General features: G+C 41.8%; 1 protein-coding gene across 1 annotated transcript in view; it reads right to left on the reverse strand.

Annotated features, from left to right (window-relative positions):
- Window positions 1-16,626, reverse strand: part of CHL1 (cell adhesion molecule L1 like) — a 107,912-nt gene that overhangs the window by 44,548 nt on the left and 46,738 nt on the right. The window contains exons 3-5 of the mRNA XM_075158607.1: window positions 11,906-12,095; window positions 9,819-9,924; window positions 7,996-8,186 (exon numbers count right to left, since the gene is read on the reverse strand). Coding sequence (XP_075014708.1) covers window positions 7,996-8,186; window positions 9,819-9,924; window positions 11,906-11,996 — 388 coding nt within the window. The 5' untranslated portion in view covers window positions 11,997-12,095. The remainder of the gene's footprint in view (window positions 1-7,995; window positions 8,187-9,818; window positions 9,925-11,905; window positions 12,096-16,626) is intronic.

Raw genomic sequence — 16,626 nt, forward strand, 5'->3', positions numbered from 1 at the left:
GGATTTGCACAAAAGAATACACGGGGGTTGCACAAGGGCTGCCCTATTTGGGCTTAAATATAGATTAAATAATTAATGGATCAAGGACTTGCTTAATCACCTAGAGCATCAGCACTGATGCCAGCAGGCTGTTCAAAGCCTGAACCACACTGGGCAAACCTGGGCAACCTGGCCAGTCTCGGCAGCCCAAAATTTTGCAGCCGGAGCACACCCAAGCAGAGCTGGGTTGGAGTCCACACCAAACCAAGCACTGGGAGGCTGCAGCTCAGAGATTATAGCAAAGAAATTAGTCTGCAAAATGTAACCACTCCTTAAACGAATTTAGCTAAGACAGTTTCAGGGCAGACGTTGTCTTCTGCTTTCATTCCAGGCAAGTTTAAACTAGCGAAAGTTTCAGTTCAGGCAACTGCATTAAACAGCAAAATTAACAGCAATTAAACAGCAAAGGAATGAAAGCATCCTGGTTGTGCAGAATAAACTGGCACGGCAAATATTGCCATCCCGGTGTTCAAGTCCTGACAGGGAACTCTGATAGCGAATAAACAATTTGAAACGTCAGTGGTCCAGCGGCTCCACAGGATATCCGCAGGGTCACATCGCAGAGTCAAACCAAAGAAGGAGGGTGAGAAATGCAGGGCCAGGACTCTGAGGAGACTTTATACATTGTAGGATTAGTAAACACAAAAAGAAGCAATCACTATAATGCTGATTGCCTGAATGCAGATTGTGCATAGATTTTATCTCCAGGAGGATTATTAACATGTTATGAATTCTTAGGAGAGGCAAAATGGAGCTAACGAGCATTACCCATTCGGTAGGTGAAATTTCAGATAATGAAGGGAACTATGTATTAAAATCCAATACTTTCAATAACCTATACTCTTCAAGCCCTGGAAAATACATCTACTGATTGCTGGAGAGGTGGAGCATTTTCCAGTAGGAAAAAGCTGATTTCTTGATCTAAAGCTTATTTATTCCCAAAAGCACATCACTCTCAACAAAACTTTAAGAAAGCTGGATCAGGTGAAGGATAAAGGATTTCTGACTAAGACAACCAAAGAGACCAGCAAACAGACTAATCGTGAGATCACTCATCTAGGACATTGGAAACTCTTGTTCAAACCCATTTTCTGCCTCATTTGGCACAAGCAAATCTGGGTCTCCAATATCCCAGTTGGGTGCCATAACCACTGGTCTTCTCAGTCAATTTCTGTAGCCAGTAATTACAGAATTATACAAAAAGATAGCAATTTCCACCAGGAGACAGGGAAAAATCATGGTCTCGGTGTCGTTAGCTGGCAGCAGGGTCATTCATCCCCAATGCATGGCCCAGATGTCTGCCTTTGGCCCCCGATGGGGGAAGCAGCAACTTGAACCCCAGTGTCCTCCATCTCTAACAAGTACTTGAACTCTAGGCAGTCGGGGCTTCTGGGTTCTTCCATGCTGTTTTGTTTCACTTTGTTCATTGTGAAAAACATTGAAAAACTTTGATTTTTCCCTCAATACATAACTTTGAGTGTTTTGAACCCTTGAAGTTTTGCGAGGGGGGAAAATTCAACCTTCATGATAAATCTCTGAACCAAACCTTCTGGCAAGCTTATATTCTTGCTGGGGTCCCATAGGTCTCAAAGACTAGAAAAATAAGTGCTTCTGAATTCTGCATGAGGAGATTTATTAAAACTAAGAAGCTAATATCACTTAGACTTTGGCTCTTGCACATTTGTCTTCAGTATGTAATGTAGGCTTTTTTTTTTTTTTTTTTTGCAGCGTTCCTCTGTTTTAATTACCGGATATTCCAGAATCAATCACTACTGATTTGTGGCTGATCACAGAAACTATCAGAGCTGAATTAAGCTTGAAAGTATCATACAAGATTAATTGTGTCATGAAAGTGTTTAATACTGTATGGAGTTATCAATGCAGCACATGGACACTGTAAAATTTACAACCAATTGATCTCTTTGCAGCAATACCATTAAAACTGTCGTGTCAATCTTTCATGCAACTCCCCACACACAGATATAATGAGAGGGGACAGAGAATCCAAGAGCTACCTCTCACATACCCATAACACAGGGGAGAACAACATTATTTAATGACTCTGAGAAAGGCTTGCTGACGTGCCAGCAGGATGGCTCTCAGGACACAAGCAATCAAGTGGCACGTATGAAACAGCCATAGGGAAGATGAAAAACTGCACACCTGACTTCTGCTACGGAGACATCTTCTGAAAGCCTACCGTGACATATAAAGCTCTCAAAACAGTCTTGGGAAAGGCTTCGCTGCCCAAGTATTATTTCCTGACAAATCTGTTCTGTGAATGCTGTACAGCACTCAAAAAACAGAATCACAGAGCTTTGACTCCAGCGTGTAAACCACGGAAATGGAAGATTATCAGTATCCAGAGTCATTTGTGCAAGAACCAGGCTCTGATTAATCCCTGGGGTGACTCAAAGTTCAATGACTGAACTGTACTTGAGATTAGGCTGCAATACCACTGCCAAATTAGGTTGGCTGAGAGAAATTTCAGAAAGGAGGTTGGGTCACTCCCTCCTACTTCTTATCTGTTCAGAAAATGCTTATCTCAACGAAAAGCAAACAGGAGGGACACCAATAGAAAATCTAAATTTGGGTTTAGCAATATAGATGCAGAAACATAGCAACCAGAGTTGGGGTACTCCGGTCCCCAGCACGATTGCTTCAGATTTACTCAGGTACCTATTAGTACGCTTTGTGCTAGAGGTTAGTTTTTGTCCTACTGCTGACTACAGTGACTTCACACAACTATAACTGTATCGAGTATGGGAATTTATACCAGTTTATATGAGAATGGAGCCCATTCAATTTGATATTTTACGTGTTTCTGGGTAAAGTGTTGAGAAATTGAACTGAAGGAAAAGGGTTTCTCCAGGTAACTGCAGAATTTCTTGAGACCCCTGTGTCTGGTTTCTTCCAGTATCTGGTGTAAAATGGGAGTCAACTCATTATGTTAAATCAACAATTAGCAAACATTTTGGGAAACTATTGTAGGAAAACATCACCATACACTAGGCCTGTTTTTATGTTGGAGACATGTCCTGGGCTAGATGGATGCTTAGCCTGACCCATCACGGATATTCCTAAGTTCTTCCATGCAAATAAATCCTTAAAGGATGTAAGAGTGAGGGAAAGTGGAGATAGTCAAGAAATGTCTATATCCTGGAAATTCCCAGCTCCTCAGACACCTTAATTAGTAGCTGACTGATTTGTTATACAGACCTGTATCTTGGGCAGCGAACAGCCCAACATATCAAAAAACCATAAACGTGACTTACAGTCACCGACCACGAGTTGCACTGAATGCAGCTCGAGCAGCTCAGTACATCAATTGATATTCTGGTCCATGTAGTATATGCAGTAGTTAAATCTGTAATTTTCATTGCAGCCTTTGAACTGTTTATGAGATACGGTCCTGCTTAGTTATGGATCTTTTAATTGCTGCATTAAATTGAAAAAGTTAGGCAAGTCTGGCTGTCAGGAAGACCATGGCTGTCAGTCCACTCGCTCTCAAAGAAGCTTTTATGATGGAATCAGTAACAGTCTTTTCTTCTGTGTAAATCTCTCTCTATCGCCCTTTCCAAAATGATGGTCACTGGCAACAGCCAGAGGGATACCAACGATTTAGATGGCCAGAAAAGTCGTCAAAGGTTAGGCTTAGGAGGCAAGAGGTTTAAATTTTATTCCCACCGCCTGCAAAGTCTCGGTGAGTTACTCTCTTTTGTTTTCCCAAAAGGCTATACTGAACGCCTTCACAAAGCCTGTTACTGAGACCTCCTATTTTAATATCAGCTCAGTATCTTTTAATGATCTCATAATATTCACGTCTGGTTTTTTTAATATTAATACAGGTTTTGCTTTCTTTGGGAATGCTAGAACTAACATCATTGGCATAGCATAGCCTGCTACTGGACAATTTTATGTTTAGGCTATGTTTCCATCCTCAGATCTTCAGTCTTTTAGTGCAACAGCTTTAGAAATACTGAGCATAAATCTTAATGCAGTCTACCATGAAGAGTCTTTTACACTACAGTTAATTAAAGAAGTTTAAACCGTACTTATTCTTCCTCTGGCATTGAGCCTACTCAGTAATTCAAGCAACAGATTCCCTAAATACAGGAGGAGGGTAGCTGAGGTCTGTGTTCTCACCATTTAAATTCATTTTCACGCTGCATGTATCTTATACCAATCTGGACTTTGTCAACATATAGAGATCCTCAGACCCCATTCTTCCCCACTCTCCTTAATGTCATCATATATAGGGGAGGTGTGGTATTTTCATTATGTAGGTGACACTTAATGATCATTTCTGCTGACATTTCTATTGCTTTTCTGGAATGACTACTGTGAGTAAACAGCCTTTTGTTCTCCTTTTCAGCAGCAACCTTACTTTCCTTACAGAGCCAGTATTCTCCTTCTGCAGCGTAAAAGTAATTTATGAAAAAAACTGGCCTAGTCTGACTTGCTGGGTTTTTCTTCCCTTCATTGGCATAGCGACTTGCCAAGTAGCTTACATTTTACTTGAATACAGCTGGCAAAGCACTGCCACCTTCGCATCATTATCATGAATGCATGTAGTGATCTCACTCATATGTACCAGTCTCTGCTTCAAAACTTGTGGGTGAATAGAGGCAATTTATCCCAAACTCTTCTGTGTCAGTGATTGCCTAATTTACAGCGGATCTGTGCACCAGCAGCTCTCTTTCACTTGAGCACAGTCGTAGACTATCCAACACTTTAGAAAATCAAAGGTGTCTTCTGTTACTCTCTGAATTCCGATTTAATTTGCAGCATCTACATTGCACCATTAAGTGAAAGAATTTATCACAGAAGAGTATGAATAAAAGTAAATGTGCCTTAAAAGGTGTGGGAGTCAGGTAAATCCCTCTAATATATTATCTGTACCATTTATTTATTTTCTGGATTTAGGACTTTGCATGTATTAGCACTAAAATTCCTCTCACATTTGATAACAACCATGTTTGTAACTCCTCAATTAATTTGTTGCTAACTATCCCCAGTATACTTAATATCTACTCAAGCTAGTATAGACAATTTTTCATTAAAAGCAAAAATTATCTACCTCGAGTACAGATTCAATAATCCCAGATACAGACATAAACAACTTCTTGTTTTCCATTTTTAAGCACCTTTTTTGGTTCAGCAGCAATGGAGTATCAGAATATTCTGCTGCTGGAGGTGATATACCTTCGCTGAAACCTACACAGAGGTCTTGAACTCCTCTGAAAATTAATGAGTCTGAGACACTGCTTAAGAGAAGTCGTATTAACCCCACTGCCCTGGCCAGACTGTAAAGTGAATAATTATGTCCTGTCTAAAGCTCTGAGTAACTGCATCACTCTCCTGTTCCTGCCTGAAACTCCTGTTGACATCAGGTACATAGCTGCACTGTCCTACCTGCGGAGCCAACTTGCATCATTAGTTCAATAAACTTCAACTTACTGTCCTAAAACTTCGTGCAGTTCTCCTCTACTAAGGAAAGCTATGCCATTAAAGCAACTGCGAGTTGGTAGAGACTAAACCATATAGCAATTCACATAATCTTGCTAATTCCTCACCAAACACCAAGCTACTGCATTAGGGAATACTATGCAATACAGTGCAATGTGAAATAAGTTTAGCAAGCGAAAAAATCCATAAAACTGGCTGGAAGGAAAATAAATCCTGTCTTTCATGAGGCGCACTGGTAACAACACATTTACACGGCACCCTTAGCAGCCCTCTTCCAGGAACTCTCCCAGCCCCTGCCACGTGTCTTATTTCCAACATGAGCACAGCCCCACGACTCTCCCACCCTGGCTGTGCCTAAAATACTTCTCAGGATTATTTCCTATGATAAAAACATGACCAAAATTATTATGCATATTTCTCATGGCCTGTTCATCTGCACCGACCTGCTAGAAGTATTTTTTGTAGCTAGGTGGCCATCTCTTGTCACTGCAAAGGCTGAGAAGACTGTGGAGATATCCCTTGTCCTGTGGACACACCAATTCCACATGTGCCCAGTCCTTTCTGATCCCCTAATAACAAAATATTGCAGGAACTTGGAAATGCAGGATCTAGTCTGAAAAAAAACCGCCACTGTACCGTTGATTCTCTTCTTCTAAGCCACTTGACTACATCATACCGTCTGCTTCATGTTCTCACCCTGCTCCATTGTGGAGCCAGTGCAGTTTCTCGTCCTTTCTACTTCCACCAGGAAGGTTCTGTCTCAAATATTCCTCTTCTCATTTCATATATTTCAATCCTGAATTTATGACCAATTGTGTCTTCACTTTCCTGTGTTACTTCCAAACTAAAAGTGCTTAAATGTATTGGTACAAAGGTGGTTGTATCAATGTTGTCCTGATCAGGACCTTGAACTTTGTATCAGTAAATTTCATCCCACTTCTATAACCCTGGTCCTCAAAATCACCCATTTCCTCCCCTGCCCTTCCTCTGTGCTGTGATGGAAGGACACACTTCTAGGATCAGTAATTTTTACTCCTATATTTTTGAGTTCATTTTCAATTCAGTTGCAGGTCCTTAATATTTTCCCTGGAAGAATTTATACCAAACCCTGAACGTTACTGACATCAGGCTGATGAAGTCACAGTTGATTGGATCACTTCCCCTTGAGCCTTCAAACATTCACATCGGTTGCTATTTTGCAGTAATAAGCTGCTATTTCTCCCATCCTTCCCCCCAGCTTCTGATTTCATGTTCCTTGCTCTGATATGGAGACCATATTGTCCTCCCAATTTCTGGGCACTCAGTCACATTGCCAAGCTGAAATATTACAGTCTTATGACTCTTAACAGCATTTGCTTTCCAGTAACTGTTTGGAAAGTGAAAGCACCACATGATTTCTAATTCTTTATCAAATAAATTTCTCCACTATTAGAGAGATGACTCCAACTTTAACTCAGGAATTTCCCCGAACTCACGAAGTGTCTTTTACAACACTTCTCCAAAGTGATTTGACTCAATCCAATTTTGTTTTCTCTGACAATGACTTCCTATTCCTTTACTGCCCACTACATTTTTAATTTTAATACATTTCTAAACTATTTCATCTTTCATTATTTTGATCTTTCATGAACAGTTAATATCTTTCAATAACTGGACTGTACTTTCAATAACTGTAAGATGGCTACTCTGCCATTTTCCTGCTATTTGTTTTACCTCTCCAAATATTTTCATTTCTGTATTTCCATGATGTGCTGGCATCAACTCACAAACAAATTGTTCCTGCCCAGATTAGGTAGAGAATTTACCAGACTACAACTCTCATCAATATTTATGCTTTCTTCTTTACAGAAAGAGAAACATATTAGAAGTGGAAGCATCACAAGAGCTAATAGGGGCTCTAACTCAATACAAATCAGAAAAGAATTCTTATGGGTTTTATGATAAAGGTAAAGCAAGTGCTTTATAAAGGCATTGAAATAGTCAAGTCAAAGCAAATAATTTTCTATCATTGAACATTCAGCTCTCCTGAGATAGCTGTTAAAGAGTTTATACTAATTTACCCACTAACCCACCCTCTAGAGGCAAAGCGGGGCAGACGATACTCAGAAAGCAAAACTAAACAATAAATATTTTCCAAATTAATATATCTGGGAAAACATATACATAATCTACCCAGTTGTGTTTATATTAATTAAATTTCATAAGGAGCATCAGTATCAGCACTTGGAAACCTGTAAGAGGTTGATAGTCCAATGGTATTGTCTGAACTCCTGCATTCAGATTTGGTCATTTAGATTTCTGTCTTCAAAACCAGGAATGAAATGAAATCATTCCAGGGAGCACACAGATTTTTTCCTTCCAGTATTCACTGAATACCAAACAATGCATGTTTTATGCTATTAGTAACTAGTTCTTCTCCATTTAATTTGAGGAAACACAGTTTTTCGTCTTAAAAAAACAAAACAAAAGCAAAGCAAAAGCCCTTACTTGGAACAATTAGTTCAATTTCCTTTGACATGGCAGTTCCCAGCACATTGGATGCAAAGCAACGATATTTCCCTTGAAAATTGGTGATGATTCCTCGATTTTGAATCACAAATGTTCCAGAGTTGTTAGATGCAACTATCCTTGGGTCAGATAATAAATCGAATGGTTTTCCATCCTTAGTCCAGTTAAAGCTGAAAAATAATACAAGTGTTACAAAGGACAGGTCACAGAGCAGAGAGCACTACGGAACAAAAACAGTCGTAAATAGGGGTCCAATAATGTACTATCAAAATAAAAGGAAAAACTTGATGTAAGAGGAGAGAGTTGAATGGTAAAATGACCCTGTGCTACTATAACTTGTGTTAGCTATTGGGCATGTCTCTCCTGTTGGACACTTTCCTTTTGGATGACTGACTGTGACGTGAAATAAGAATACAAAGCTTAAGGCAAGGACATTAAATGAGAGAGACCATCCGTGACAGCAAGAACCATACAGTGAAAGGAGCTAGAAGTTTGCAAAAAAGCTGTGTCTGTAGGAGAGTTGGTACTTTTAACTGGCAAGGATTGACAGGGGCTCTTCTCACCATCTTTGGGAGATACCATGGTTGAACCCAGGAGAAGCCGAGATGACTTGCCTGAGTTTCTCCTGGTCTTGCCATGGAATCACTTGTAGTTTTGATGCTACTGGGGTGTGATTTTGATGAATGCTGAAGTATTGGTCATAGTTTATGCATCTGAAGTCTCAGATGGCTTGAAATTGGGCTAAACTGATTCAAAGGCAGAGACAGTTGGAAATTACGGTATAACATGCATTTAGTGGAACATGTACTTTTTCAACATTTTCCAATGTTTTAAGAAAATAAATTAACGTTAAAAGAAATGTATGTTTTGGCACTTCACTGCCTTGCGACTGTAAGGAGAGGAATATGGGTTCCTATCACCTAACCAGCTCTATCACATACATTTAAATACCGGAAAGCCTTTCATCGATCCGCTGACAAACAGTGAAACTACAGAAAAAAAGGAAAACTACAAATCTCCATTCAGAGCCCAATTAAAAATTATCAAATCATCTTGATATAAAAATTACTTTTTTTACGCAAGTTTAAATTGTGTTGCAGAGAAAAAAGAAAGGAGGGATTAAAGAGTAAAAATGACATGCAAACCAGCTATTAATTTAGCCCATACACCATCCAGTGGTGAAAGTCTCAGGAGGAGCTTTTACTATGTTATTATTACATTTTTGTTAATCACATTTTCATTAAAAATCTTTTTCCTTCTTACGTTGACGTAAAATACATAAAGCTTATCTTTGGATATTTATTTGAATAACTCCTTATGTGTATATTTGTAACATCACCACGGCCATGATGATGTCAGGTACAGACAAGCTATCTGATAAAATGCAAATGTGATCTCTGAATACACGGTTTAATGTGCGTGGTATTTTTAGGGTTGCTGTGGAAAAGGCAGAAGAACAGCTGGGACCCTTTGATTACCATTACACACCTCCTATCTTTTGCAGCACAGCCCAGACAAGCTCTTTTAAATCATGGGGTGAACTTAGCACATGCTAGAGAAATGGAACATCTCCCAACAAGGAAAAGGCATGTTGAAATCTATTCACAGAGTGAGTGGAAGTGATGGAGCAACAAAAGCTGAATAGCCTAAATGGAAACCCAAACCTTAACCTCGCCTTACGATGATGAGCAGGTTACTGTACATCAGCTATTCCTCCCCTCCTCAAAAGCAGAAGAGTGTTTGGCAAAGGCTAAAAGCAAACTCAATTGCTGCTTGCTTCTCCAGGTGAAAGCAGTACTCACGTGGGCTGTGGGTTTCCTCTAGCTTCACATTTGATTGTAAAGTCCTCATCAAAAGGGTAGGCAACCTGGGTGTGAGATTGCTCCGTGATTGTTGGAAGCTGCACAACTGAACACAAAGAGGTACCGGGTTAAAACGCCATTCAGGCAAAACTGTGCTCTGCTCAGGTCCTTTCTTCGAAAGGGACGGTGTCAGGATTGCCTTATTCCTGCAACGAGTGAGGCTTGCCTTAAAAAAAAAGGATGTTGATCATCATCTTCCTGGCATTGACAACACTCTCTCCTCCCAAAACTGAACACTACCGTGGCCTCAGCAGCCAGAGGAAGGCTTGACAGCACTGACTGTGTTCCGCCAGCCGCGCAGGGGCATCACCGGCACACGCTTCTGTGTACGACCAACCCATCCAGGGCAGAGGAGAGCTGGGGCCATGCTAGAGCTAAAGCCAAAGCATGGACTGGTAAATTTATTCAGCGGTGAAGTCAATAACTGGCTTTTTAATCCAGACACAGAAACACACACATGAAGTAGCAAATGCTATCTCCACCCTGGATAAAATTGCCAGGAAATCCATGGACTGCAAAAATGACTTAATACCTCTTCTAGGGTACAGCGGGGGAAGAGCCATTACCAGTCTCACGGTTACGCAATGTTTCACTAACTTTTTTTTTTCTAAGGGAATTAAAGTGTTGCGAATGTCTGTGTAACAGAGCTGCACGAGGGAGAATGCTCCCCGCAGCGGAGCTGGGGATAATAGGATCATCACATTGTTATAAACAGCCAGGAAGAAAATTAACATGCTCTTTGGTTTCTCTTTTAAGTCCAGGAAGCTCAACGCTGGAGCGAAATGTGGTGTCTTGCCGTACCATGTGGTCTCAAAGCCGAACACTTCCAAGCCCACCAGTTTCACTGATCAGACATAATTCCTTTTTATTAAAATATAAAATGCTTCATTAAAGCAAATTAAGGGCTAGATGGTTCCCCCGTGTAGGTACTTAAAAGCAGTGGATGCCCAGACTTTACAGTCTGCACTTTACAGTCACAGCTCCACGTTTGCTTTATTTAAACACAAGGAGCCACTGCAGTACCTTCCTCTAAAAAATTTCTACTTCCAAATGCTGTTAAACAAGTTCCGATAGCTTTAGAAAAATATCCTATAAACCTGCTTGATTGCCTTTTCCTTTGCAGCCAGGGCTATTGGCCGACTCTGGAGTGCTAACAGCTCACAGCAGGTCCACACGATGCCCTGAAACTGGCCCGTGTCCTACTCTGAGGCTACAGCACCCAAAGCCCTGTGAAGAGCCTACATTTCTTTTTCCTTAGATTTATTTATTCATTTCTTTCTTTATCCCCACTGTAATTCATTCAAAACCCAACACTGTCGAGTTTTGCTTTGTTGTGGTTTTTTCTTCCCAAAAAAAAGTGTAGTTTGTAATCTTCCTGGTCCATTTATGTTTGAAAAACACAAAGCTTGGGAGGTCTGGGCTGTACTCCAGGCAGTGGGGTCCACCGGCTTTCATTGGATTGTCCCCTATGAGCCTCATCCCATATTTCACATGTGTCCTGAAACCACACCAGCCGTGTAAAACAGGCAGTTTGAATGCATCGTAGCCGGAGAGGGATAAAGGAGGTGCTCCCCAGGGTGGTATGCAAGGCGTAGGAAATACTTCTCCGGGGACTAATGTACGCCCCGAGACATACACCTGCTCCTTTTTCAGGCTGAAACGGCAGGTTGCAAGACAAGTAAGTAAGGGTATATGTACATCAAACACGCTTCAGGGAGATTCAGAGCCAAAACGAGGAATTTATGTGAAGGACAAAACCAAACCCTCGGAGCTAGGCGGTGTGTTGGATCGCAAACACAGATATATGTTATTAGACAAGTTTACTGCTACATTTAAACAGGTCCAAACAAAGTAGCTTACATTTTTATTACATCTGAATTTCCCAAAGGCCATGTTCTAGCAGAATTAAATTCAAAATGGAACAACTGAAAAGCAGGATTTAATATTTTTTTCTTCGGGGAAAGGTTAAAAAAAAAAAAGGTACCAAAACAAAACAGGGAAGTGTTCAGTAAATAGCTACAACTCACCTGATAATGGTATTTCAATAGCTGCTGCCAAACTCAGTACAAAGAAAAACAGGCATATGGTGATCCCTTTTGTGCTTAATAGCATCTCCATCACTCTTCTGTAAACAAGGAGTCCAAACAGAATGAGAGATACCTTATGCTTCCTCTCACCGTCACTTCACATCAGATGTAAGGATGTGAAACCGAAAGTCTAGCGAGGAGAAGAAACAGCCATATTAGCTTGCAGTATTAACTTGGCTCTAACAAGGTTACTAAATTAAAGCAGTGCTTCAGGATTTGCAGCTAAATTGCAAATTGCACTAAATGGTACAATTTCCTCTCCTCTCTCCCCACTCCCTGGCTTCGGGAAGGTCCTCTATTAAATTTCTAACAAAAAAAAACATGCACAAAAGTACAAATCCATTATAGCACAGAAGTATAATTATTTTTTGGTTTGCAATTAAAAGTAGGAATGGTTTAAATGATGGTATATTTGTAATCATTCCAGTTCATAAATTTTTGTAATGAGAGTTGTGTAAGTTGGAAAGTAATGTAACAACTCTAATGAGAGAAATCTGGTACACTAATGACCTTGTTCATAAATCTCATGTGTCTTTTATCTTCCCTTTATGTTTAGAAAAGGACACAATCTAGTTTAGTTCATTAATAAGGACCCGAACACAAAACCCTTGCTTTTCCTCCATAATCCCAGAACTACTATACATAGGTTTTACACAATCCATTATACATCCTTAGGTTCTGCATTACAAGGCAAAAACCTCAGGCGCCTGCCAAAAGGAGACATATTCAGCTCTAATGAGCATTTAAGTGTAATTCAGAGAGGAGTAAAGCACAGAGAATTCTACAAACATGGGTGTACGGAGGATTTCAGTCGCCAGCATCATTCACAATATCTCAGCAAAACATTAAGCGGTGTAAGATGTTTTGTACCTGTGCATCTTCTCACACATAGCACTTACGGGACAACAGTCTCAAGAGAATTTAGACCTCAGTTGTCAAGATAATTTTGCAAGAGCAATTTTCAAGACAAGGCTACTATGATGGAGGTAAGGACCAACCCGCCGGCAGCCCACGCCTGCATGGCACAGTGAGCTCTGATTCAAGCCACTGAGTTCACAAGCAGAGCTGTATGACCACAGCAATATACTTCGAGGCTAAGCCTGGCTCGCACACAGCTCTTGTGTATTTGCACGTACCACCCGGTTAATCCACAGATCAGAAAAGCAATCCCGGGATCACCGAGCACGGTTGGCATGCGGGGGCAGGCAGGAGGTGGGACCAGGGATGCCCACAGCTGGTTGCAGCTGGAGCAGAGACAGCACCGAGCCACGCAGCCCGCTCCATGACGCTTTGCTCCTGATGGTTGGTTTGCTGGGCCGCTACAAAACACTGGCATGAAGCAGAGATTTCCCTTTTACCCGGCATGCTCCCTCTCGCACTGGCTCTCGGAGATGAGCCACAGCTTGTGCTGCGGCCCTCTCTCCAGAAGCATTAGCAGGATAATTTCTGTTCACTTGGTCACCAGTTCATGAAAAGTTTCTGGAAGTTAAAGTCTTTGAGATCAAAATCCCTGGGTGAAGATTGAAATTGGCCAACGAGGGGACAAGAGACAGACACTATAATCACATAAGCCTCACTTCTTCAGAAATGAGGCTAAAAACCAGACGTCTTATAAGTATCTTAGGCACCGAGTGTTCACTGATGGACGAAGCTGACTAATCTGCTTAGGGCCTCGCTCCACTGAGGGGGACAGCGCAGAAGGGCACCGGAGGGGACGGGGACCCACTGGCTGAGCTGCCAGCCCCAGGTTGTGTCTGGGTGCAAATCAGGCAGAATCAGGCAACATCAGTAAGTTCTGTTTTGTGGCAGTCGATATTTCCCTCGGTTCGATTTCTCCTAGCTCTGACTTGTGAGCAATAGACCTTTCCAAACCTCAGTCCAATAAAATCTGGGCAATAAAATCACAGCGTGGGGGGTACACACGACCCACAGCCGCACAGCACCCCGCCAGCAGCTACCTGATGGCTGCACGACTTCTGTCACTGCAGGACTGGGCTCTCCTCCCCTGCCTTACCTGGTCCTGGCAGATGCTCAGTTCCAGATCTATCTGTGTCATCGATGGGAAAACAGATGCTCTGACAGCAAACCCTCTAGCCACACAATTGCAATTTAGGCTCATAAAAAATCTGACCAGTGCTGCTGCTTGCAGATGGTACATTAGTGGTAGCGAAGCCCTCTTCTCCCCCCATCTGCTGACAGCTCGGGGGACCAGAGCAGCCCCTGTCAGGACGCCAAGCAGAGGAAGGGGAGCTACGATCACGGAGGTGTGCAGCTTGCTGAGGTTGCGGACTGAGGGGTAGGAAGTTCCTTTCTATATGAATGTTACAAAGCATTGTATAGATTCAGATTATATTCAAGAAAAAAAAGGAAAACAGCTTGATTCCTTCACCAAACCCATTAGCTCACACTTTCTTTTTTCTTTTTTTTTTAAAAAAGTGACAGCGAGCAAAGAAGAAATGTACTAAATAAAAAGGATATCCTTTATCATGTGGTACGGCACGACTTGCCTCTGCAGGCTGCTGTAATTAGTCGGTCTGTCTAGCGCCTCGCTCTTTTTCGCTGTGGTGAATACTAATGCAGGGGGCCGACAGCACCAGCATTTGGAAGCAGCGAGCACTTCGGGACCGAGGGTGCTGGACTTGTGCACGGCAATCGGATACTTCCAAAGGCCGCTCGGAAATCTCCCTGCAGCTGCATTTAACCCCTGCCGTTTTACTCTGCGGCAGTTTCCACGAGGTACAATCCCGGGGTGACATGAATTAAGCAGCAGTATCTTTGCGGAGGTATTTACCTAGTGATAACTATCCAGCAAGATAAGCCTCCTGTTCGTGTGTTATATATATATCACCCCTAACGGAGTAGCAGAGGCGTTATCCTGGCTGTGCTGGATGCGACAGCAGTTATTCTGGAAGGCTAACGCTCAATGCACATCTCCCCCGACGTGCCCCACTCAACCGGTCACTCTTCTGTGCCCCGAACCGGACAGTGACAGTCCTCGGCAGACGGACATCCGTCCTCCCTGCAAGGAGACCTGTGCCAAGTGATTAACTTTATTTAAGGTGATGTATAGACAGGGCTGCCAACGTTAGGCATTTTGTATGGCTGTCACGCGTTTGGCTGTCCTACCGAGCCTCAGGCCCACAGCTCAGCTGAAACTGCAGAGTCCCTGATTAAATCACCCACCTTCCCTCTCATCTCCAGCACCCAAACAACCCCGAGCCCCTTCCTAAATGAGCAATATCAGGCGTCCTCCAGGCACCCCATCCATCCCTGCCTTAAACACAGCCGCGTACCCAAACTTCAGGCAGCACTATCTTTCACTCCTATGATGATTAAACTCCAAACTAAAATTTCTCATCTTGTGCCAGTTCCTAGCAAATGAACAATTTAACTGCTTAAGTAATTTGGAGAAATAAATGAGGTAGCTGCGCAAGCACTTGGCGGCTACGGGCAGGTTTCGGTCTCACTGGTGCCAAAGCACAACGCTCTCCTGGGCTCTGGTAAGTGCCAGAAAGCAACTTGCAAAATCTTGACCTTGGTAAAAACACCAGCTCTGCTCTCCAAGCCGGTGTGCTGGATCAGGCCCAGAGCTTGCTCTGGGTCCCTGCTTTTTTCCAGGAATCCCACATTCTCCTTTGTTCTCCCAAGGAGTCGGCGACAGCATCCCTTGCACCAGGGAGGGGGGCAAAATATTACCGAAGAAAACCTTTCCTCGGCACAATGAGTGAACCTGTATGCTACAACAAATGTTACGTTTATGATCCCTCCTCTTCCTTTTTCGTTTTCCCCCTCCTCCCTCCATTTCTATCTTTATGTTCTCTTTTCTCTGCCTCAGGCTAAGTCAAATAATTTGAATTCACTGCAAATACTTATCTGTAGTACCTTACCTGCAATTCATTATTTATTGTGCTGTTCAGTTAATAGTAAATACTGATTGCTCTAAGGACAGCTCATTTGTTTGTTTAATGAGCTGCCTTTAACTTACAGTGAGCAAATCTTTCAAAATATCAGTATTTCTAAGGAGCGATGCGGTTCCAGATTCTTTTATTGCATACAATTGCTTCCAGAAGCCTGTAATAAAAATATTGGGCAACTAAACAACAAAAAAAAAATTAAATTTCCATTTATCTCATAAACCTAGTGAAAAATTTTCCCTATATGTAATTACTACATTAAAATTGCTCATAAATAGTAGCTGCATGACAGCCAAAATTCCCAGATTACTGGTCTACTGCTTCCAAGAGAAATTACATTGCACTACAAAATATGGCATCAATCTCAGCTATTTGGCTCCCTCTTAAAATATGTAAGATTTGGTCCCTGTATAAGTCCTGTACAGCACAAATATTCATGAAAGTACTGGATTCCCACAGCTTAATACCGGTACATTTCTAAGCTGACCTTTTCATTAGCTAGAATCAGATTTAATTTCTCAGTGACATATACGTTACAAGATTGTTAAATAAAAGCCATTGGTGATTAGAAATTACAGCCTTTGGGGTGGCCCCAGTTACAGAATAACAGAACAAAACTCTGGAAAAAAATTGCTTCCTGGTATGAGAAGTAAAAATTTGGTTATTTAATTATACCGTATGTTGCCAGTTAAGTGACTATATAGCACGGGAGCTTAATTAAGTACTCTCACTCTTTCTCGATTACAA

The sequence above is a fragment of the Calonectris borealis genome, chromosome 10 (genome assembly GCF_964195595.1).
Source record: "Calonectris borealis chromosome 10, bCalBor7.hap1.2, whole genome shotgun sequence".
Taxonomy (NCBI): Eukaryota; Metazoa; Chordata; class Aves; order Procellariiformes; family Procellariidae; genus Calonectris; species Calonectris borealis.